General features: G+C 48.8%; 1 protein-coding gene across 9 annotated transcripts in view; it reads left to right on the forward strand.

Moving 5' to 3' along the window:
• The window catches only part of CDHR3 (cadherin related family member 3), a 70,865-nt gene extending 48,190 nt beyond the window's left edge, over window positions 1–22,675 (forward strand). For 2 of the 9 annotated variants that reach the window (XM_047752594.1, XM_047752597.1), the window contains 12 exons: window positions 1,348–1,519; window positions 3,173–3,275; window positions 4,450–4,548; window positions 6,981–7,207; window positions 9,314–9,485; window positions 10,938–11,188; window positions 13,709–13,890; window positions 16,449–16,462; window positions 16,731–16,841; window positions 18,295–18,326; window positions 20,122–20,170; window positions 22,197–22,675. In XM_047752594.1, the coding sequence (XP_047608550.1) occupies window positions 1,348–1,519; window positions 3,173–3,275; window positions 4,450–4,548; window positions 6,981–7,207; window positions 9,314–9,485; window positions 10,938–11,188; window positions 13,709–13,890; window positions 16,449–16,462; window positions 16,731–16,841; window positions 18,295–18,326; window positions 20,122–20,170; window positions 22,197–22,486 (1,702 nt within the window). In that variant the 3' untranslated portion in view covers window positions 22,487–22,675. Of the gene's footprint in view, window positions 1–1,347; window positions 1,520–3,172; window positions 3,276–4,449; window positions 4,549–6,980; window positions 7,208–9,313; window positions 9,486–10,937; window positions 11,189–13,708; window positions 13,891–16,448; window positions 16,463–16,730; window positions 16,842–18,294; window positions 18,367–20,121; window positions 20,171–22,196 lie in introns of all 9 variants that reach the window. The other 7 variants (XM_047752596.1, XM_047752599.1, XM_047752595.1 and 4 more) reach the window with 7 other exon arrangements.
• The last annotated feature ends 1,649 nt before the right edge of the window (window positions 22,676–24,324 follow it).

The raw sequence follows: 24,324 nt of genomic DNA on the forward strand, positions 1-24,324 counted from the left end.
CCAGCTAGCCTTCTGGAGGATGAGAGACAACATGAAGTTGAGGCCACCCACCTTCCCACTGGACATAGGAGTGAGGCCAGGAGCATCCAGGCCCTGCTGAACCAGACCAGAGCCAAAAGAAAGAATAAATACCTGTTGTATTAAGCCACTAGGTTTTGGGCTGGTTTGTCATCTAGCAAAAGCAAACTGACATTTCCATTTTATACACGGAAAAACTGAAACCTGGAGACACGTGAAGTCCCTCAAGGAACTGAGGCCTGGGGGTTGTTAACCACACCTCCTCAGCGTCTCCAAGCGGGGCTGGACCAGATGGCTCCAAGTTTGGGGGCAGCTTTACTCATTTGCATGCTCTTTGCCCTGCCCCTATAGTGAACTAAGATTGGGACTCTGAATTTGACCCTTAGTAAACCTCTACTGAATGAATGCTAGAGTGGTGTCAGGAAGTCCTTCCAAGACTTGGAACCCATGAGAACAGGAGTGGAGGAATTCCCAAGCCTCTAAGTATGGAGGGGAAGGGTACAGGGGCACAGGGATCTCCCCCAACCAGATTATCCACTCCTGCAGGCAGGGCCAGAATTCATACTTCTCTTATACTCGCCTTCACTCCTGTGCTAATCCCATTTATTCATTCCAACAAAAATTTCTTGAGAACAAAGCAGGGATCCCCGCCCTGATGGTGCTTACATTTGGGGGGCAGGAAAAAAATCAGGATAAGTAAGTTGGAAGATGTAAGTGCTAAACATTAAAACTAAAAGGAGGGATGGGAGAGGGAGCCATGGGCAGGTGGCATTGACATTTTAGATGGGGTGGCCAGGGATACCTGAGAAGGTGCCATTTGATTAGACTAAAGAAAGTGCAAGTGGATGTTTCTGGGAAGAGCCCTGCATGGTAAGTGCAATGGCCCTGAGGCCGGAGCCCGGGGTGTCCAGGAGCACTGGGAGGCCAGGGCATCTGAAGTAGAGGGGACAAGAAGAGTTAGCAGCTGAGTTCAGACAGGTAAGGTAGGGTTGGGGTGGGAGTCGGTGCAGGGATAGGGCTAGGCACACATCGTGAAAGATCCTGTAGATGAGAGTTAGGACTTTGAGTGCAATGGAGTTCTTGGGGATTTAGGGGCAGACAAGCGGTGTGATCTGACAACCTTTTCACAGGATGCTCCACTGCTGGGTTAAGGATGGTCTGAAAGGAGGCAAGGGCAGAGCGGGGATGCCAGTGACGGGGGGACTACAGTCACCATGGACTTGCTTTCAAGGGCAGTGAAAGCTGGGGTGTCTCGCCCGGGGCCCACGTTAGAAGGAACACTCGGTCACCATTTGTTGGGGAAACTATGGAGTTGTGTCTTTTCGCCAGCATTATGGTGCCTGAGAGAGCAGCCAAGGGGATGTTGCTTCTGGACCTGAACAAGTTCTGCTTTGACGATGACAGCGAAGCACCAAACAACCAATTCAACTTCACCACGCCATCTGGAGTGGGGAGCAGCGGCAGATTTTTACAGGATCCAGCTGGCTCTGGGAAAATTGTGGTCAGTAAATGGTCATTGCATCATTGAAAGGGCATGGGGGAAGCTGAGCTGACATGCGGAGTGCTTTTGCTGCCCAATGGAGAGAAATTTCCGAGGCAACTCCCTCTCTGAGTGACTATAACTAACTTAATAGTGACTCTGTTTTCCCCATTTGCTCTTTATTTTACCCAAGTTCCGGGAAGTGTTTGTTATGTGTGGTTATGCCTGGAGTGCTAAGGACTGGATTCTTCCTTGCATAGCTCGCAGTTTGCAATTTGTGTGCCTAGTGAGCATGCCTCCACCATCACATCAGTGCCCTCTGGGTTCCAGCACTTCTGTTTATTTCAGCACTTATTCCTGGCCACAGAGGTATGAGGTGAGAGAGAGCAGGGCCAGGTCCTGGCCTCACTCAGTGGGTTAAGGATCCGGCATTGCTGTGAGCTGTGGTGTAGGGTGCAGACATGGCTCGGGTCCTGTGTTGCTGTGGCTGTATCACAGGCCAGCAGCTGCAGCTCCGATTCCACCCCAAGCCTGGGAACTTCCATATGTCGAGGGTACAGCCATAAAAATAAATAAATTTTTAAAATAAGTAAATAAATTCCACGCTGTAGAACCACTGGAGACCCAAAGGGAATGAGAAAAAGAGGGGCCACTCCACTGGGGCATGAAAGGCAGGTCTCCATGAGCTCTGTGAGACCTTTAATGACAGAGTTCCCGCTGGAGGGCGCCGGGGAATGGGGAGAGGGCTGGGAGGGCGGCGCAGAAGGTGGGTGGGGCTCTTGGAGAAGGGTGGCCTTGATGAGGGGGTGTCTTTGCATCAGAGATAAAGCCTCAAGGAGAAGAGCAAGCAGCCCGCCAGATATCGTCCCTTCCACCCCCTTTCCCACCTTCCAAACCCAAGAAAGCCATACCAATTTTATTCGCTGTGTCAATAAAAAATAACATCTATTTTTTTCTGTTTGAGAAATTAATATATGTTCATCGTAGAAAATGTAGGGAACACAGAAAAGCACTACTATTCAGTAATAATCACTGTTAACATTTTGATATATTTCCTTCTGTCTTCTTCCTTGTGCATAGTTTTTATGTCTAGTCTATACATATGTGCATAAGCATCTTTTGTCTTTTTAGGGCCCCACTCATGGCATATGGAGGTGCCCAGGCAAGGGGTCCAGTCAAAGAGGTAGCTGCCAGCCCAATGCCACAGCTGCAGCAGTGCCAGATCAGAGCCACACCTGTGACCTACACCACAACAAATGGCAACGCTGGATCCCGGACCCACTGAGCGAGGCCAGGGATCGAACCCGCATCCTCATGGATACTAGTCACACTGGTTTCTGCCACACCACAGCAGGAACTCCTGCAATTGGATTCTTAATCCACTGCACCACAGCGGGAACTCTGACTTCCCTAAAGTAGGCAGGGCAATCAATGGTGCTTGATGAACATCTTTAAACCCTGATTTCCTTTGCTGGTAAATTCTTTTGGATAAGTTCTTTAGCAGTGAGCAAAGGTACGGCCTTAACTTTTTAAAGTTCCTCATGTGGGAAAAAAATGCTCTTCAGAAGGGTTTTGCAATGTACATGTCCACTAACAGTATATGAAAATGTCTTTGTCCGTTCAATTAAAAGGATTGTTTATTCTACGTATTTCGCTCTCTCTCTTTTAATCCAGTTGATCGGTGACCTAGATTATGAAAATCCAAGTAATCTAGCAGCCGGCAATAAACACACTGTGATAATCCAGGTGCAAGATGTTGCCCCTCCTTACTATAAAAGCAAGTATCATTTTGATTTATCTCATGAAATATCCTCCTTGAGTAACAATGACTAAACTATGCTAAGCAATACTTGGTCTTAGGTCAGGTATGTATGCGTGTTCAAAAGGAGACTTCCAAAAACCCAGACACCTGGGAATCAGCCCAGCCTTCTCCAGTCCTCCACCAAGCATATGCAATCACTCTCCAAGTCCTTTCTTCTGTGTCACCTATTAAAATATTAAGGATCTGCTGCCGTCCCCCACAACTCTGCCTCTCCCACCCCACTAGTACCACTCTAGAACCCCCTCTTTCGTAGCTGAATTACAGCTACCTGCTTTAGCCTTGCCCCTTTCCAGTGCATCCTCCACATTTTTGACAGTGATTTTCAGGAAACACACATGCCATCATATTACTTCCTCACTTAAAGCCCTCAAGTCTCCCCAGAACTGTCAAGTTCAAGTTTAAACTCTTTGGCTCAGGCACAGAGCAATAAAGCAAGTCACATGCATTTCTGGGTTTCCTCTAAAGTTATAGTTATAGGAGTTCCCATGGTGGTACAGCGGAAACGAATCTGACTAGGAACCATGATGTTGTGGGTTTGACCCCTGGCCTCGATCAGTGGGTTAAGGATCTGGCGTTGCCATGAGCTGTGGTGTAGATCGCAGACGAGGCTCGGATCTGGCATTGCTGTGGCTGTGGTGTAGGCCAGCAGCTGTAGCTCCGATTGGACCCCTAGCCTGGGAACCTCCATGTGCTGCAAGTGTGGCTCTAAAAAAAAAAAGTTCAATTTATACTATACGGTAGTCTGCTAAGTGTGCAATAGCATTATGTCTTTAAAAAAGTACATGCTTTAATTAAAACTACTTTAATGCTAAAAAAAAAAATGCTATCCATCATCTGTATCTTTAGCAGGGTGTAATCTTTTTGCAAGAGTAACACCAAGGATCACTGATCACAAGTCACCGTAACAATATAATAATAGTGAAAAAGTTTGAAGTATTGCAAAAATTACCAAAACATGACACAAAGACGTGAAGTGCAAATACTATTTGAAAAAGGATGCCAATAGACTTGCTCCATGCAGGGTTCCCACAAACCTTCCATTTGTAAAAAAACGCAGTATCTGCGAAGTGCAACAGAACGAGCAATGCCTGTATTGTGATTTAATTTTTTTTCCTATTTCCGTTTTTAGATAACATCAACATTTATATCCTAACAAGCCCAGAAAACGAGTTTCCTCTTGTCTTTGATAGTCCGTCCTACGTATTTGCTGTGTCAGAATTAAGCCCAGGTAACATTTACTCAGTGCTCTGTAGTGGCCAGTATGGGAAGGGAATTTGAAAGGGAATGGATATATGTATGTGCATAACTGACGTCCTTTGTTGGGCGGCTAAAATTAACACAACTTTGTTAAGTCAAATATATGCCAATAAAATTATTTTAAAAATAACTTAACCACCAAAAAAAGAGAAAAAGAATTTAAGCATAGATAAGGAACAGACAAGACACAGATCTTGGAGGCTCCCTGCAGAGGCCCTTGTGGAGCTGTGCACACCCACTCACTGCTGATTCGTGTTTACTGAATCTCTTCTTTCTAAATTGTCCTCGCTGCTGAGGAGCCCTTCAGGTGAAATCTAGATTGTGGAAACTGTTGCTTAAATGGCATCTCTCTGAATCCCCTGATTGCCTCCTTGTCTGGGTGCCTGATTCCGCTAATTCTCTCCTTTGCAGCCTAAATTTCCCTTGGTCTCCACTGATTTCTACCCAGCTCGCTCAGAGGTTGAAATTAAAAATTGAGAGGAGGCTTCCCATTTCTAGATTTCTTTCATTTGAAAACAAATGACGCCTTCTCTGGTCCTTGGTAGGATTCCCTGGAGGCTGCTTTTTCACCCTTCAAGATGCCTTGATTTCTGCCTGCAGACTCTTTCCCACTTCCAGCTTGGTTTCTCCCCATTTCTCCCAGTTTGAAGGCGGTACCTTTAACTCTGGTATAATCAGACTTCACCACAGCCTCTGAGCCATTGCTCATGGATACTTCTACACTAAAAACCAAACAAACCCCAGACTCTCCCTCCGAAATGACTTCCTCTCCAATTCATAGTCTCTCTTTATGATGAGCTCCATTTCCTGACATTACATTTTTTTTTAATTTTTTGTTTTTTGTTTTTTTGCTTTTTAGGGCCACACTTGCAGCATATGGAAGTTCCCAGGCTAGGGGTCAAATGGGAGCTTTGACTGCCAGCCTACACCACAACCACAGCAATGCGGGATCTGAGCCACCTCTGCGACCTATACCACAGCTCATGGCAATGCAGGATCCTTAACCCACTGAGCGAGGCCGGGGATCGAACCTGCATCCTCAAGGATACTAGTCAGGTTTGTTACTGCTGAGCCATGACGGGAACGCCCCTGGCATTTCGTTTTACATCAAGCACAAAAAGAGGGACTGGGAGTTCCCACTGTGGCTCAGTGGTTAACGAATCCGACTAGGAACCATGAGGTTTCAGTTTGATCCCTGGCCTTGCTCAGTGGGTTAAGGATCCGGTGTTGCTGTGAGCTGTGGTGTGGGTCGCAGACACAGCTTGGATCTGGCATTGCTGTGGCTCTAGTGTAGGCCGGCAGCTACAGCTCTGATTAGACCCCTAGCCTGGGAACCTCCATATGCCACAGGTGTGGCCCTAGAAAAGGCAAAAAGACAAAAGAAAAAAGAAAAAAAGAAGGTCTCAAGAAAGTGCTTTTACTTCCTTATGCCAATATCCCCTCAATAACAACTGCAGCAGGAATAGGCTTTTTATGAATTCACAGATCGTGTGACAATTATTAATCACCTACGTTGGGCCAAGCACTTGGTGCTGGCCTATATAGTAGAATAAGAAGAGGTTCTGCCCTTGAGGAGTATAATTTACGAGGAAGAACTTCTATAAAACAATCAAGCCAGAACTCCAGCAGCCCCACCAACAGGATGTGTAAAATAAGCAACATGAAACAGGATTTAAAAATCAAAAATCAGGAGTTCCCATCATGGCTCAGGGGTTAGCGAATCTGAGTGGCATCATGAAGTTGCGGGTTCGATCCCTGGCCTTGCTCAGTGGGTTAAGGATCTGGCCTTGCTGTGAGCTGTGGTGTAGGTCGCAGACAAGGCTCAGATCCTGCATTGCTGTGGCCGTGGTGTAGGCTGGGAGCTGCAGCTCCGATTTGACCCCTAGCCTGGGAACCTCCACAGGCTGTGGGCACGGCCCAAAAAAGACAAAAAATAAATAAATAAATACATACATAAATAAACATTTTTAAAAATCAAAAATACCCTGTAATCATCCTGTTGCAAATTATTTCTTTTTCAGCCCGTTTATAAGAGCTGCCCATGCTCCTTATGGAAAATTTGACAAATACAAAAGATTTTAGACAACACTGCTGCAGAGAGACGTATGTGTGAAGATGTTCTCTGCAGTGTCGTGATCATATAATAACGGGCGTGCTTGGAGCCTCTATAAAGACCTGAATTGTCTTTGACATCACAGTACTGCTTGAATCATACGGCCAGTTACCTAGTGGCAGTCCTGAGCACAGTTTGACTTGAATAGAATTGAAGATGTAAAACACACAGGGTTTGAATAGCCCAGAGGCCTCCAAAAGTCCCTCTGCCCATGGCACTGAGAATGTCCGCTCCTGGCTCCTCCCTTCACCCCCAAAGCAGGACTCATCTCAGGTACTTTCTTCTTCCAGCTAGAACCCGGATTGGACAGGTGCGTGCGACAGATAAAGACCTCCCCCAGGGTGACATCATATACTCCATCTCTACTGGAGGGGCCAGCCTGCAGTACCCAAACATATTTTGGATTAATCCCCAAACGGGAGAACTCCAGCTGGTGACTAAAGCAGACTACGAAACAAGCCCCGTCCACATTCTCAGAGTCCAGGCCACCAACAGCGAGGACAGCAGCTCGGTCACTGTGAGTGGGGCTGTCTGGTGTGTTCCCACCAGCCTGACTGGTTGACTTCAGGTCACCCTGGCACCCTCCAGGGGCAGCAGTAGCAATAAGGAATCTTAGGACGTTTCTGGTGTCTTAGCGGTTAAAGGATTCAGTGTGGCCGCTTCTGTGGTTCCGGTTCAATCCCTGGCCCAGGAACTTCCATGTGTGGAGGGTGTGGTTAAAAAAAAAAAAAAAAAAAAAAAGGAAGCTTAATAAGGCACATCCTGCAGATGTGACCAGAAATGGCTGGTGGTCCCGGACAGCACAATCGGACACACATAACTGCCAGGAAATAGAATGACATCTCTAAGCCCATGTTTGTGGGTGACTGGGAGGGGCACTGAGACTGACAGCCACTCTGAGAGACAAGCTTCCTCCTGCTGCCTTTAAATCCCCCTTTGCTTCCAAGGCGGGCTGCAGTTATGCAATCGCTCCCAGCAGTTGTAGCCTGTTCCTACCCTACCCCCGTCATGCCGGGTGGGACAGGTCTTACAAAGATCTGGCTTGCCACAGGGCTATATTGCTTTGCAACCTCTGATGTTGAGAATCTGGTTAAATGCGTTTCTGAGTGGAGCCTGAGAACCTGCATTTCTAACATGCTTCTGAGCAGTGCCCATGCACTGGTCCCTGGACGTACTGTGAGCAGCCAGGGTTTAACAGGTCTGTGCTGTCAGTGGTTAGGACTTTTGACAGTAATACGGTGGCCACAAAGAGGGATTAGGACTTTTGACAGTAATATGATGGCCGCAAAGAGGGAACTATGTCTTGGTCTTTCCTGTTAGTAAATTGAAAAAGCAGAAGGCAAAATGAACTTGGCTAGTGGCAGACAGCCCTATGTGATAGAGCAAATGACTGGTTCAGAGTCAGGAGACCGAGTTCATTTCTCAACTTTGATCCCAATTTTCCAAAGGGGTCCGAGCAATGCTTATCTTTGTACCCTGATTTCTCTCGCTCTCATGGAGAGTCACCTCATCACTCAAAGCCTGAATAGTCCAGCTCCTCTGGTGACTTGCTTTGAATTAGTGGGACGATGGTTTTAATGATGTGTGAGGCTCAGCATTGCTCGCTGAGGAAGAGATGTGCTAAGTTGAAGATAATTGTCCTGTTTGTTAGGCTGGGTTTTTGAGAGGAATGAATGGGGTCCACTTTGGGACCTAACAAGAGAGAACATTTCAATTTATTCCTGGGCTCAGAAATAGCTGAAATCCCCAAATTTCAAAGGTAGAATGAATACGACTCAAAAATTCATAAGCTTTTAAAAAGGGTGAGGATGACATAAATCCCTTTCAGGGCTGACATTCCATGATTGCATGCTGGCAGGCGTCCCAGTCCATATTCCAATTCAGCAGGCACAAAAGACGGCGATGAAAGAGAACAGGCCGGTCCCTGCTCGTGCCAGGCCAGCGCCACCAGCTCAGTGTAGGACTGATAGCCGGGTCACAGAGGAGACTTGGCTAAGCCAGGTCGGCTCTTTCTAGGCCAGGGATTCTCAACCCTGGCTGCATATTAAAATCAGCTGAGGAACATAAAAAAACCGACCTGGGCCCCACCCTCCAGGGAGTCCGATTCATCTGGTCTGGCGTGGGCCAGAGAAAGTAGAGCCAGCGCTGAGAGCCCCTGCTCTATCTTCCAAGGTTAAAGAGAATTTCCAAATGACAAGGACAGGTAGCACAGGGAGGTCACAGTTAATCCATCGCCCTTACTGGAAAAACAACTCAGTATCATCTGGGGATGCGCCCATGTGTCTAGGTGCACACATGTGTGTGTGAGGGGGCGTGTGGATGTATACATATATTAGGCACATATGCAGGTACATAACACATGTACACACAGTATAGCAGTTAACAGCATAGGACTTGGAGTAGGACAGACCTGAGATCTAATTCTAGCTGAATGGCCTTAGGTTAATTACCTCATCTCCCTAAGCCTCAGCTTCCGCATCTTTAAAGTGGAAATAATCATATTATCTGTCGTGGGAAAGGTTAAGCCCCACTAGTTTGCAACAAGCGCTCAGTCCAGTGCCCGGCACACAGTAAGGACTCAGTGAGACACGCTCAATAAAGGCCACTTTCTTGCTGCTCTTAGGTTACTGTGAACATCCTTGAAGAAAATGATGAAAAGCCAATTTGTACTCCAAACTCGTATTTCCTGGCCATCCCAGTGGATCTGAAAGTTGGCACAAATATTCAAAATTTCAAGCTGACGTGTACTGACCTTGACTCCAGCCCCAGGTCTTTTCGTTACTCCATTGGCCCAGGTATGGTATTGACGTCCGTCTGGTGTTGGCGGTGGCAGATGCTGTTTAGAAGGGGTGGGAGCCTGTGCTCACACACTGATCTGGCACAGTGTGGGGGGTGGGGGTTGTGAATGAGGAAAGCAGGGATGTAGAGTCTGATGGTCCTGGAAGCCCCAGGCTTCCTCCTGTCCTCTCCTTCTCACCCAACTCTCCCCAGACATCCATACATGGCAGGCCCAAGGAAGGGAGAATCCGATTGATGGTGACCCCCACCCCAAATTCCCAGCCTGTCATACAATTCATGAATCAGATTAGCGTAGTTAAAATTTTTTTTTAGTCCAACTCCTCCACCACCTCCTTTCCTGCAAGCTTGGAGTGGGGGCAGGGGGATCCCAGCCCTCTCTCTGGATAATAACAATTTAAATAGATGAAATGCATTTTGAAATGTGTCCTCAGGAATTCTCTTCTGCTCCATTCATTTTCTTTCTTTAAAAATATCCCATGGTGGGAGGGGAAAAAAAAAAAAAGAGCACCCCTCAATGGAAATGAGACCAAAATAGCTCATCTAATGAAGTGCTGGGGCCAGAGATTTAAACCCAAACAAGCAGAGCAATTTCACGTGAAAGAGAGAAAACCCAGCTCGGCCACCTGCTGAGCCCTGGCAGAGCAGGAACTCTAGCAGCAGGAAGCCTCTCGAGCAGGCTGTGTCACAAAACCCAGGGGCAGAGCCCGCCTCGAGACTGCCAGAGATGGAAATAATCCATACTGAGAACCCTCAGGCCTTTATGGGGCACTTGGCTGCTAAGGGAGTAAAAATTGCATCACCCTCTGCTCCATTTACTGGTTTTCAGTCAGTAATGAGTCTGGGGCCGCTGGAGGAATGAGCAAGGGCTGCCTGGGCGGACAGCTTCTCTGCCTGGGCTCCCTCTGCTCTGAGCCTGCAGCCTGAACGCAGCAGTGGGGGAGGTGGGCATGGAGACCGAGGTCCCTGTGCAGCCAGGACGCACCTTCCTTTGGGGGACTCCAGAGACATCTGCCACCGGTGTGACCCGCCAGGTTCCATGAAAGGCGTACAGTGAACTTGACCTATAGCTGGGGTGGTCATGGTCCACTCTTCCCTCTTGCTGTTCACGGACTGGCCTGAGCATGGCTTATATGCTGTCACCAAATCAGTGCCGATGCTGGACACTGGCTACACCGGGATTGTTAGACCCCTGCCTGATCAGTAGATGGCAGCCCTTCTCCTGGGACAGGTGTGCAGGGCCCTCTCCTATTCTCCTTTTCATTGTAAGAGTCTCTGTGATACAGTTAAGGTCCCTATCCTCTCACTGACCCAGCCCTTGTGCATCAGAAACAGTCTACACCTGAGGTGTGGATGTTTAATGAAAAGGCTGAATGCAGTTTTCTTTTAACCCTTTCCTTCTCACTCTCTCTTCTTCTTTCCCCCAAATCCCTGTATCACATCTCACGTAGGCAACATCAACCGTCACTTCACCTTCTCTCCCAACGCCGGGTCCAACGTTACAAGCCTGCTTCTTGCGACTCGCTTCGACTATGCCAGTGGGCTTGATAAGATCTGGAACTACAAACTGCTTGTCTACATAACTGATGACAACTTGCTGTCCGGCAGGAAGAGAGCTGGGGCTCTTGTTGAAACAGGGACAGTGACACTGAGTATTAGTGTCATTCCTCGCCCAACCACAGTTGTCACCACAACCCCCAGGGTAAGGGCTTTGGGACCTGGAACTCCCCCGATACATCCCTTGTGAGTTCCATCAGTGGAGCCCCCTGACCCAGGAGAAATATGCAGTGGACTGAAGAGCTGAGGTGTTAGGATGTTGCCAGGATGTAGGGGTCACTGGCTGGGTGAGACCTTGAGCTTATAGAACCATTAATTTTTCCTGTTCTGGTAAAGAAGGGTGTATATTTATGCACAGGCTTGTGATCGATCAGGTATTGACCATCCATGTGTCACAGGAGCCAGTTTTCATGGACATGTTTGCTGCTTTCACAAGGCCTTCTCTGCTTGTCCTGAGAGCCACTGCAAGTCAGTGTCCATGAGAGCAAGCAGCTGCTGGGCCCTTCTCCACTTTTTTTTTTTTTTAATGCCATTTGATTTTTCTTTTGTTTACATGAGCTTTTAAAAATTTTTTGTATTATAGCTGATTTACAATGTTCTGTCAATTTCTGCTATACACCGAAGTGACCCAGTTATACATACATATATAGACATTCTTTTTCTCACATTATCGTCTATCATGTTCCATCACAAGTGACTAAATATAGTTCCCTGTGCTGTACAGCAGGATCTCATTGCTTATCCACTCCGAAGGCTATAGTTTGTGTCTGCTAACCCCAAACTCCCAGTCCATTCCACTCCCTCCCCCTCCCCCGGCTCCACTTTTTGCAGAGTCACTTTGTGCCCATCTGTACCCTACTCCCCACCCCTACTCCAAAAAAAATTCACTCATTCCATCTATAAGTATTGCTTCCATCCCTAATAAGATGCCAAGCACTTTGGTGAATAAGCTGGAAAAGATCTCTGCTCTTATGGCACTTACAGAATAGGTCAGTGGTTCTCAAAGTGTGGTCCCTAGATCAGCAGCATCAGCGTCACCTGGGACCTTGTGAAAAAAGCACACTCTTGAGCCCACTCCAGAACATTAAAATTAGAGCTCACTCAACCGCGAGCATTACTACGACCTCCAGGGAAGGATGCTGAAACCCGGCATTTCCCGCCACCGCCCCCCCCCCACTCCTACTGGGTCAGAAACCCTGGGGGTGGGGCCCAGCTATCTGTGGGGTTTTGTTTGTTTTTTGTCTTTTTAGGGCCACACCTGCAGCATATGGAAGTTCCCAGGCTAAGGAGCGAATCAGAGCTACAGTGGCTGGCCTACACCACAGCTACAGCAACACGGGATCCAAGCCGAGTCTGTGACCTACACCACAGCTCATGGCAACGCCGGATCCTTAACCCACTGAGTGAGGCCAGGGATGGAACCTGCATCCTCATGGATGCCAGTCAGATTTGCTTCCGCTGAGCCAGGACAGACTTCCAGGGGAGGCTGATGTGCACTAACACTTGAGAGCCTCCTTTCTAGAAGGGGAGACATTATAAACAGGTGTGCGAATTAATAAACTAACTACAGATTGTCATAAACAGGAGGAGGGAAATAAGCAGGTGCCACAATAGAATCCATGTGATGAAGGAGGGGGAAGTCTTAGAATCTGAGAAGAGGATTATCATCCCCTGCTCCTTGGATGAAGTGGCTTATATTTGTCCTGACTCTTTTGTCCCCTTTCCTCTTGCTCCTGGTAAACACTGCGCCCTTGGTCAGCTGCTCTGCACCTGCAGGACGCCAGAGGAAATGGCAGCCAGAAGCTCAGAAAGCCTGGTCAAATTCTGCTTCTCAGAGTCTTACCACGAGCTGGTTAATGTTCCTCTCCTGTGGGGTGGAGTCAGTTGATCCTAGTGAGGTAGTTCCCTGCTGGTCTAGCAGTTAGGACTTGGCACTTTCACCACTGGGGCCCGGGTTCAATCCCAGGTTTGGAAACTGAGATCCCACATCAAGCCGCTGCACGCCTGGGCCAAAAACCAACCAACAAACCAACAAAACCAACCCCAATGAATGGAGGTAGTAAGTAACCTTAAGGGCTTCCAGCTGTGGGAGGGAGCAATAGGAGTCCCTGAGGAAGGAATTGCCACCTTTCTGGGACTTACAACATGACCCAGTTGTGACATCTCCAATCCAGAAACCACCATAATGTGTTTGTCCTCTGTCTCCCTCGCTAGGAAGAAAATGCTGAACTTGAGGTGATAACAGCCCGCTCACCTGGCAGTGCAGCCAGGAGTGAGTGTTAAAAAAACCTGAAAAGCCTTCAAAGTGTTAAAAAATAATGTTCACGGCTCATGCCTTCCCAGTGAGAGACAATGGCTATATTAGCCCTGAGGTGATGCCATGAATTGGCAGGAAAAGAAGCCAATGGAAGTTTTGCCGTTGGGGAAGGGGAAGAAAGAGGGTGAATTGAGGCCTCGCGTTGCTTTCCAGTTCCCTGTGTTTTCTGGGCTGGGATCTAATGTCTGGCAGGACTATAAATAAGGTGTTGGGTTGAAGCAGCCAGCACGATGAGCACACAGATGTTTACGGCAAGAACAAAGAGGAATGAACACTCAATGTGAGAGGGCGCGGATGTCAAAACCACCACCAGCCCCCACTCACCCTCCCGCTTCTCTGTCATTCAAGCCCAGGGTCACCTATCAGATCCTGAGGAAAAACGTGTATTCGCCATCGGCGTGGTACGTGCCTTTTGTCATCACTTTGGGCTCCGTACTGCTTCTGGGTCTCCTGGTGTCCCTGATCGTCCTGTTGGCCAAAGCCATCTACAGACACTGTCCCCGCAAGACTGGGAAGCACAGGGCATCTCTGTAAGTTGCCAGTGGGCTGGGCTCTTTCCTTTAGGAGGACACTGCTTCCAGTGATGTCGGGAGAAGGAAAGGCAGACAGGGTTTCTCTGCAGGTGGAGAGGGTGCCTGGGATGAAGGAAGGAAACGAAGATATGGGGAAGGCATCGGGCTCTCCTGGTCCTGGTGGACGCCCCCGCCCCCCGCCCCGCCCCGCCCCCTCGCCCGATCACCTGCTGGGCCAGGAGACTATTCCTTTGGTTTTCCCTGGCAACTGCCCTGTTCTTGCATTCGCAATGAAACTGGAGCTTCGGCCTCTTGGTGATTTTGTCCTGGATAAAAGCTTCAGAACAATCCCCATCGTAAGAAGTGGGGGAATATGCTTTGCTGTTATTCGTGGAATTTTTAAAGGATGAGATGGAATCAGAGGAAGCACAAAAAACGAATAAGAGAGTTAAGCTTTTGGCTCCAGTGACTCAGCTGGGCTTCTGTGTGACTAACTAATCATTTTTCTTGTGTGTGTGGCCCTCGTCTCTCCCTCCTGAGGGCTGGAAACGCCGGCCTGCTTTCCATTCCCTCCTGCACACTAATTGGCCCCCTTCGATGACACTCTGCAGAGGGTCTTTGACCAGCCACAGGGAGGTCCTATGGTGAAGTGAGGACAGCACTGAGTTATTACAAGCTTCTCCAGAATCAGTGGCTTGAGGAGCTCTGATAGGGAGAACCCAGTGGTCCTGAGCCTGGGTTCTGGAGTCACTTGAGGCTGGGGTCTGTATCTTTGCTCTACCGTGTTCCAGGTATATGGATTTGGGCAAGGGAAAACCTCTGTGAATCTCATTTTCTTTATTTGAAAACCAAACAATTAAATGAGCAAATGCAAAGGCAGCACTTAGCACTATGCCTGACGTGGCGTAAATGCTACATACGCTATTTAAAAAAAAAAAAAATCTTCTTGCATGATTTTTTTTTCCCCCATGGCTGAGTCCCAGTAAGCTCAGGATTCTAGATTCCAAGTTTAGCTCTACACCCAAGTATTCTGGGATACTGGAGCTACCTGCGTTTTGGGATTTCTCACTGGCAAAAAGAAGAGGTGATAAGGCGCATGTGGCTTTTAAAAGTATTCTAAAGATTAGCTAGTAGTGTCAAATAACTTTAAGTCTGTGGATGAACGACTGTATAAAAGTATAAGGTATTAGCATAAAGATGCTCATTGCATTTTGCCATATTTATTGGGGATGTTCGTTGCTATTGGCAACCTTGACTTCAAGGTAAAAACTCCTTAAGCATCTGCTGAAATTAAAAAAGGCATTTTATTTGGACTCTACTCAGAAATTGACTTGAAAAAAAAAAAGAAGGCTCCGAAAGAGTGATGCTTAAGCTTGTAAGGATGGTGGTGCTCTGTAATGGGATTTGGGCAGTTCTTTTTTTTTTTGCTATTTCTTGGGCTGCTCCCATGGCATATGGAGGTTCCCAGGCTAGGGGTCTAATCGCAGCCATAGCCACCAGCCTACGCCAGAGCCACAGCAACTCGGGATCCAAGCCGCGCCTGCAACCTACACCACAGCTCACGGCAACGCCAAATTGTTAACCCACTGAGCAAGGGCAGGGACCGAGCCTGCAACCTCATGGTTCCTAGTCAAATTCGTTAACCACTGCGCCACGACGGGAACTCCTGGGCAGAAGTTCTTAAAGGAAGTAATCCAACAGACACGTTAAATATGCACCTTGAACCTGGTTATTTTCATTTACATTCTAAATATGAATTGTTTTCAGCACAGTTGACTTTAAAAAAAAGAAAAAGAAAAAGCTAACTAGTAATTTAGACTCAGACCTGGCCTCTCTGGAAATGTGTTGTACCATCTGGCAACCAACGTTTGTCTAATAGTAAAGAATAAAATTAGAGCCCCAGAATTATAGGATCTAAGGTTATCATGGGAAAGGTCTTAAGAGTCCAAGTGTCCAGCTCTTCATGTCACAGGAAACTGGGGGGTTTTGTTTTTGTTTTCTCGCTACCTTTTTTTTTTTTTTTTTTTGCCACCCACCAGCATATGGAGTTTCCAGGCCAGGGATCAGATCTGAGTCCCAGCTGCAACCTACACCAGATCTTAAACCCACTGTGCCCAGCCTGGGATCAAACCTACATCCTGGCACTGCAGAAATACTGCCGATCCACTGCATGATAGCAGGAACTCAAGGAAACTAGGGTTCAGCTCCCAGTTGTCAGCACTTCCTGCTGTGAGCCAGGCCTCTGCTCTGCTGGCATCTGGGAAGGAGAACCCAGCAGGAAGAATCCTGACACTCTGGCTGGGGTGGTCCTGCCCTCACTCAGTGTTATCAGAGAAAATCTATCCCCTGAAGTGCTATGAAGTAATCGTTATCAAATGTACCATACTCCCACAACTTCCGTAGTGATGGAGCAGGGCTGGGAGCCTGGGCTTCATTTTCATCCGCAGCCCCGCCCCTCTGTCAATCAGCCTCTTAGTCCTGGGGAAACTCATTTGCCCAAAGGCCCTCACGTTGTCAGCGTGCATCAGTGCAGAATGCTCCCAGGCTAATTCTTGTCCATCCTTTTACCCCTCTAGGGTGAAGAAAGGAGGTATGTACGGTGCTGATTCCCTTTGTTTGTTGTTGTTACTGTTGGGTTTTTGCTCAGTTATGTTACTGAAAAGGGCTGCAGCTTGGTAGAGAATCAAGGCACAGTCCTGTCTTGCTGGGTTTTCCACTGCATCATCTATGGATGGGATGAACCAGAGGTCAGACGTAGCTGGAGAAAGAGGAGGGCAGAGGAGGGTGCATGGGGCTGTGGGCCCACTCAGGTCTCTCATTTGGTCCTGCCTGTCCCTTACCGAGCTGCCTCCAATCAGCTGAACATAGGCACCTAGATGTCTGTTCCCCACCAAGTGCATCAGGGACGGAGAATTCTCAGAGGGTTGAATGCAGACCGAGTCTATTTGCGACTCCTGCACATGGAGGAGGTAAGCCCTCCTAAGGACCACTCACGCTGCATATTAGACGGATGCCTCTTTGTCTTTATCTGCTCACACCCATGGCATGTGGAAGTTTCCAGGCCAGGGATCGAAGCACACCACAGCAGCAACCCAGCAACCCGAGCCACAGCAGTGACAACACCAGATCCTTAACCCACTGAGCCACCAGGGAACTCACCAGGGAACTCCACAGATGCTTTTTTTTTTTTTTGTCTTTGTTGTTGTTGTTGTTGTTGCTATTTCTTGGGCCGCTCCTGCGGCATATGGAGGTTCCCAGGCTAGGGGTTGAATTGGAGCTGTAGCCACTGGCCTATGCCAGAGCCACAGCAACGCGGGATCCCAGCCGTGTCTGCAACCTACACCACAGCTCACGGCAACGCCGGATCGTCAACCCACTGAGCGAGGGCAGGGACCGAACCCGCAACCTCATGGTTCCTAGTCGGATTCGTTAACCACTGCGCCACAACGGGAACTCCAGATGCCTCTTTTTAAAGAACATAAGATACTATACTCAGATTGTAATGAGCTTGATCATTTTTGCAAGTTATTTATGTCAGGCTAATTAGAAAGGGGGCTGGGTGGGGTCAGGTGGGCTGGGAGGGCTGAGTGACGTCAGGGCACTGCTGAAATGAGCAAGGTCTATCAGAGGAGATGTTGCCACCACCCCCAAAGCTGTGGCCTCAGGAGAATTAGGACAAAGAACTGGAAAGAGTGTCATTTTTGTTTTGTTTTTGTTTTTTAGGGCCTCACCTATGGCATATGGAGGTTCCCAGGCTAGGGGTCAAATTGGAGCTGCAGCTGCCAGCCTACACCACAGCCACAGCAATGTGGGATCCTTAACCCACTGAGCAGCACCAGGGATCGAACCTGCATCCTCATGGATACTAGTCGGGTTCTTGACCCGCTGAGCCACTACAGCAGTTCCTAGAGTGTTTTTGAGAATGATTAATCCCTCCAGCCATAGGTGTGTGCATCTGACAGGCACAAGGCATGTCTAAGCAAGGTTAGAAATTTGATTACAGTGGTTATTGATCATACTGGATGAAATAATTTTAATAAATGGGATTTTTCACAAACTATCTCCCACCCTAGTTACTTTTTAAAAAGGGCAAAGGGAATGGATGCAAAGAATTCCCACATGCAAACAAAAATAGCAACTCCATCATTCTTTTGACCTATAAAGCCATTTAAAAGCTAATTTCCAGTCATAATAATAAGCTGGGGAAAGAATCAAACATTAAAAAAAATTGTGTATGTGTGTTTGTATTTTTCTAGAAGATGGAGGGCGGTCAACACACATGGCTCCAGAGGGAAAATGCTTTGCTGTGCCTGCAACACTAAGCTCAAAGCCTGTTGAAGAGAGATCTCATGGTGGGGGTAGAATTTTAAGGTCAATTTAGTGTCCAGGAAGCTTAACTTCTGTCTGTTCTCTTCCCTGCAGAAATGAAGGACGCAAAGAGAGAGCTCGTGGTGGTAAGGGTGGCTGGCCCCCCAGGAACCCGAGGGGAGAGAGGTGGGGATGGGGGATCGCTCACCCCCCTCCCAGTCCTGCCACAGCCCCACTGGGGTGTTTATCATTCAGGGAGATGCTTGTATTTGGCCACTGGAACAGATTGCTGTGTGACGAGCTCCTGATAGAATTTGCTCCCTCCACTGAATCTGTCTGCTGATATATTTGCAGAAGAACTGGCTTTCATAAATATTGAATAGTGGTGTTTATTATCCACACCAGTTCTCTAGTAGAGTGTGGTGGGAGAGAGGAGCTTAAAGACCCAAACTGGTGCTTCACCCTTTAATGGGATTTATTTTTGCTTTGCTCGTCCCCAATCTTGTGGAAAAGTAACAGAGAGAGCGCCATGCAGTGCTGGCCTGGCTCTGCCCACTGGGCCCTATGACCTTGGCCTTGGGACTCCCCGGCCTCTTTAAGCTGTAGCTTCCTCATTAGTGGAATGGGAGTGAGGACACCTGCTCTGAAATAACAAGTGGGGAAAGAGTGGGGAAATGATGCAGCATCACACAAATGCAAAGCCTTATGGATGGCTGAGACGTGACCTCCTCACTTGACCTCCTTGTTTTTTTTTGTTTTTTTTTTTTAACTCAATCTGATCCATCCACTGGGAAGTGATAGAACTTGAAGGTGACCCCCTGCCCCCAGGTCTCCCTTAACCCCCCCCCCCCCCCCGCCCCCGACAATGGGACTTTGCTGTGATCCAAGATCCATACATTTAGGGACCAGCACGCAGGAACAGAAGGAAGTGTTGCTTCAGGCCAGTTCCCTAAGCGCTTATAAGCACAGGTCTGTCTGCAAACAGGAGGAAGGGGCGGTCTCCTGTCTCCCAGGTCTTACTGTTTAAGGCAAGTGGCCTTGGTGATGCCACTCAGAGGCTTAGAAACACGTACCATTAAATTCATCTAGTAATCAGTCCCATGAGTGGAAACAGTAAAGCCGTCGAACTGATCATATGGATGGGAGCCATACAATAGAAGGACTCCGTTCCTTCTCTTTCATAGAGCGGAGCAGTGGGCAAGTGAGTAGGTGATGCCTTAACTGATGAAAATGGGAGGTGGGTGTCTGCAAACACCGTCCTCATGAGCCTGCTGAAGGACAGTGTCACTGGAGGGCACCGTGGGAGGGGAGGGGATGTTTCCATGGGGCGGAAGTAGGTCCTGGAGGGCGGCAGAGAGGACAGGTCAGGGGAAGAAAAAGATGTGGCCAGGCTTAGGTAAGGCAGAGGGGCCCAGATGCAAGGCTGCCGTGGCCTGGGCGGGGGTGGAGGTGTGGGGGTGGACACAGCCCACATGGGGGCTGGGACCTTGTGAGGGCTCGCTCGTCTGTGCCTGCCCTGCAGATAACGTCTGCCTGGCAGATCCTGCTGACACGCTGCTGCAGGGCACTTCTGCTCTTCCTGCTCTGCAGCTTAGATGGCATTTACTCAGGATGCTTTCCTACCCACCAGGTCTGGATTAAGTGTCCTCTTTCCACCCCCCACGCCTGCGTAGCAGCCTATACCCCCCCATCACAGTCTTTTATCACTGTACGTGGTGATGCCCCTTTGTCAACAGCTCCTGCTTGACTGCAAGCTCTGTGCAGGCAGCCATCATACCTGCCTTGTCCGCTGCCGTGTCCCCAGCATCTAGCACAGGGCCCACTGAATAAATAAATGTCAGGAAGGTCCTGGGTAGGGAACCTGGGCTGTAAGGAAGGGCAGCCTTGCCTGGGGGGAGGAGTGGAAGCCTGAACTCGAGGCTGTCTCTTTGTTCTCCTTAGGAAACAATCCAGATGAACACTGTCTTTGATGGCGAAGCCAAAGACCCAGGTAATTCCATGGCCGTGCCACCCCTAAGGGTTCATAGTCGAGGCTGGTAGAGTCACGGAGGACCCCAACCAATGTCCTCCTCTTCACTCGGCCTGCCAATCCGGTTATGGTGTCTACACCCTGCCGATCCTTCTAGGCTGCACTACCATGTGAGATCAGCTTGAAACAGAGCTGGCCTGCAGGCATTCAAGCACGTGATCGCGTGGGAGGCCTCAGAAGGTTCCCACCTAAACACTCCCCACTCAAGGACCACACCTCTGCCCAGGCTCCCTTCCCAAATCACAAACCAATTCAGAGAACTGGTGAATTTCCACAATGCATTTTTTTTCCTGCTCACTGGGACTCAACCTCCCCCGCCCACCTCTCCACCACGGCCCCCTCCCTTCTGGATGCTTCAACACCGTCCTGTTGGTAGTGAGAGATATGGAGAAATGGCAAGCTTGGCTCCTTTTTTTATCTAGATCGGGGCCAAGAATTTCTTCTTGGTCGGCAAGATGAACATAAGGTAAAGCTGGCCTCCAGAGCGCCCATCACCCCCGTGAAATCAGCTCCAAATTTAGCTCCTTTACACACATCCCTTCGCGTACAAAGGCTCCATTATAGACGTGAATAAAGGGAAGGAAACCAAATTCGGGAGGCAAGTGTGTTGGCTCCCTGCCACCCTCACATGCGAACGGCTCCGTCCTCCTCGGATGCAGGATGGCTCCTCTCCAGGAGAGGCTGCTGCTGCTGCTGGAATTAAATTTCCCTCTATTATTAGGTACTTGTTACCATAATGTGCCCACATTAGCATAAGTGCTGGTGGGATCCTCTGCCTGAGAGGCCACTCGTGCTGCATGGAAATGGCAGGAGCAGGGGCATGCTGGAAACTAGATCTTCTAGGGCAAAAGCCGGGGAGAACTGAGGCTGTTCCCCCGTGTCTGTGTGTGTGAGCGAAGGAGAAAGGAAGGCATGAGCCAAGGGGACTAATGTGAACAAACATCACTTAGCATCTGCTGGCTCCAACACACTACAAATGGCTCCCCTGCATCATCTCAAATGGGGCCAGATCTGTGTGTGTGTCTGCACATCTCTGCTAACGTCAGGTAAATAAAAAGCAAAGTCGTTTCCTCCTTACCTGGTGAATTCCCGTTTATATCAGGATTCAGGGGACTTTTTAATAAACAAGTCAGAATGTATTGGGTAGGAGTTTCTTCAGGAGTTCCCGTCGTGGCGCAGCCAAAACGGATCTGACTAGTATCCATGAGGATGCTGGTTTGATCCCTGGCCTCACTCAGTGGGTTAAGGATCCAGCATTGCCATGAGCTGCAGTGTAGATCAAAGACTTGGCTCGGATCCCATATTGCTGTGGCTGTGGCTATGGCCAGTGGCTATAGCTCTGATTAGACCCCAGCCTGGGAACTTCCATATGCCATGGGTGCGGCCCTAGAAAGCAAATAATAATAATAATAGTAATAATAATAAAAATGCGACTACAGTGGCTTAGGTCCCTGAGGAGGTGTGGGTTCAATCCCCGGCCCAGAAGAGCAGGTTAAAGGATCCAGCGTTGCCACAGCTGTGGCATAGGTTACAGCTTCGGCTTGGATTCAATTCCTGGCCCAGGAACTTCCATATACCACAGGGGCAGCCATAAAAAATAAATAAATAAAAAGAACGTACTGGGTAACCCCATGAAAAACAGGACCTAAGTTTATCTGAAGCACATGCTGAATTCAAGATTTATGTGGCCTCTAACCTTGCCACTGAGGTGACCTTGAGACTCTCCTAAACCTTTCTTTCCAAGGAGGTGTGATACTTGCTACCCGTGTGGTCAGACTCCCACGTTCCACGGAAAGAGCGGGCTGGTGAAGATTGTTTGTCTTCTTCCCCAGCCTGCTTTCTGTCTTTCTAGCTGCTTCATCTTGCCCTGGTGGGGGGGGGGGCGGGGGGGGGGGGGGAAGGACGGAGAGCAGAGTGAAGATGAGGAGCAGAGAATTATTTGGATTCTTTTGTTGATGTGGTTGGTGGTTGTGTATTTTCTCCCTAGTTACCGGGGCAATATATGAATTCAACTCAAAATCTGGAGCCCGAAGGTGGAAAGATCCCTTAACCCAAATGCCAAAGTGGAAAGAGTCCAGGCCCCCGGAAGCTGTCACTGGGGAAGGGACCAAGCCACCCAGGGGCTCTGACAAGGAAAGAGATGGGCTGAGCGGCAAAGCCCAAGCTGAATATGCAGGCCCGGGGTCGAGGAACCAGGACGGCAGGCCGAGCACCCCAAAGAAAAGAAATCCAGCCCTCAAGAGCCAGGCATCCCCAAAACTGCACCCAGAAAAGTGAACGGTGTCTGCTTGCCAGGCTCACAGCACAGCACAGCCCACGGAGGGACCCCAACTGTCCTGGATGCTGCCTCACCCTACATGCTTCGAGGGCAGGGTGGGGGTCAGAGGGCTGAAAACGAAGGGGAGCCGGGGTCCCAGATGGGATGTCTGACAAACTTTAAAATAAACAGAAAGAGGTTTGACCACAGAGTTGCCTTTTTCTGAAATGGCACAGGAGAGATTTCATGAAGGTGTCTGTGCCCCTGATCAGCTGGACCATTAACTTGTGAGTGTGGACACGTGTTTCTTTTTCACACTGACTGCTAGGAAGCTCCATTTTGTTCATCCCGAAGGAGTGCCCAAGATCTGCCCAAATTCTGAGGACTATGCTCCCATCTGGTTTTGCCTTGTTGTCCTGCCTTTATCTTAGTGTCACCCAGATTTCTTCACTTATAACTCCAGCTTGACATGATACATCATTGTAAGTCACCTCTAATCCTTTTCAAAAAAGCAGAGTGGTGGGGAAACCAAAAAAGGGCGAGTCAACAGTGAGCTGTTGATCTGGGAAGAAGAAAGCACACTAGACACACTTAATTCTTTTTCATTAGGGTAAAACTGACAGTCGATAAAGCACGCAGATCTCAGGCATTCTGCTCGATACTATGTAGACTCTTCCCAAAGACAACACGATTCAGGTCATTATAGTCAGGGATTGCTTTTGCCTTTTCTGAATTTTCTATAAGTGGAATAACATGGCATGTCCTCTTTTGTGTCTGGTTCCTTTTGCTCAGCATCCTGTCTGTGGGATTCATCCAATGGTCCAGGGCTCCTCACTGTGTGTCTTATCCCATGGGGGTTGGGGGGGGCATACTCCCACGTGTCATTTTTCCATTCCACACTTGGGTGGCTACCCCAAGCTTGTCACTATTATAAATTACAGCACTGTGGACTTCCTTTGCACGTGCATTTTGGTGGCAGGAACACTTGCTTCTTCTGAACCTATTCCTGGGAGTGGGACTGTGAGAGCCACTGCTGGGATCTGCTGAGACTCCCAAAAGTGATGGCTCCAATTTACGCTTCCACCAACAAGGATGGAGAGCTCTGAATGCTTTACTCTCTTGCTAAGACTTGATGTTGTCTGTCCTTTTAATTTTATTTCTTTACTTATTTTTTGTCTTTTGTCTTTTTAGGGCCTCACCCACGGCATGTGGAGGTTCCCAGTCTAGGGGTCTAATCGGAGCTGCTGCTGCCTGCATCCTACACCACAGCTCATGGCAATGCCCGACCCTTAACCCACTGAGCAAGGCCAGGGATCGAACCTGCAACCTCATGGTTCCTAGTCAGATTCGTTTCAGCTGTGCCATGACAGAAACTCCTCCTTTTAGTTTTAGCCATCCTGGTTAAAATTCCTTTGAAGTAAAGTCACTCTTTTTTTCCTCAAAGCTGCAACAACACCAGATCTACCTCCTGCGATGGGGTGGGGGGGGGACCACAAGACTCTGAGTGGAGACACAACTGGGAGTTTTGCCTCTGGGCATGAGCAATGAGCTGAATGTAAAACTCACTGCCATGAAACAGGAGATAGAAGTTTGAAGCATGTGCCTGGTGGAGGCGAGCAATCCTCAGCGTGGCCCCGTGGCCCGCTCCCCAGCTGCTGTGGCCCTAGTCCAGGAACCACAAGAAAGGACCAGATGAGAGTTTGCTGGAGCAGCACCCCCTTTCCCAGCTGGGGAGCCAGATGGGAACTCCCCAGGCCCGGACGGCCTGTAGGGGGCAGGCAGGATCCCTCCTGCCAACACAGACCTTCCGCAGGAGCAGCTGCCGCTTTATTGTGTGCCTGCGCGCCGGTGTGACTGC

This window comes from Phacochoerus africanus, chromosome 11 (genome assembly GCF_016906955.1).
Source record: "Phacochoerus africanus isolate WHEZ1 chromosome 11, ROS_Pafr_v1, whole genome shotgun sequence".
In the NCBI taxonomy this organism is placed as follows: Eukaryota; Metazoa; Chordata; class Mammalia; order Artiodactyla; family Suidae; genus Phacochoerus; species Phacochoerus africanus.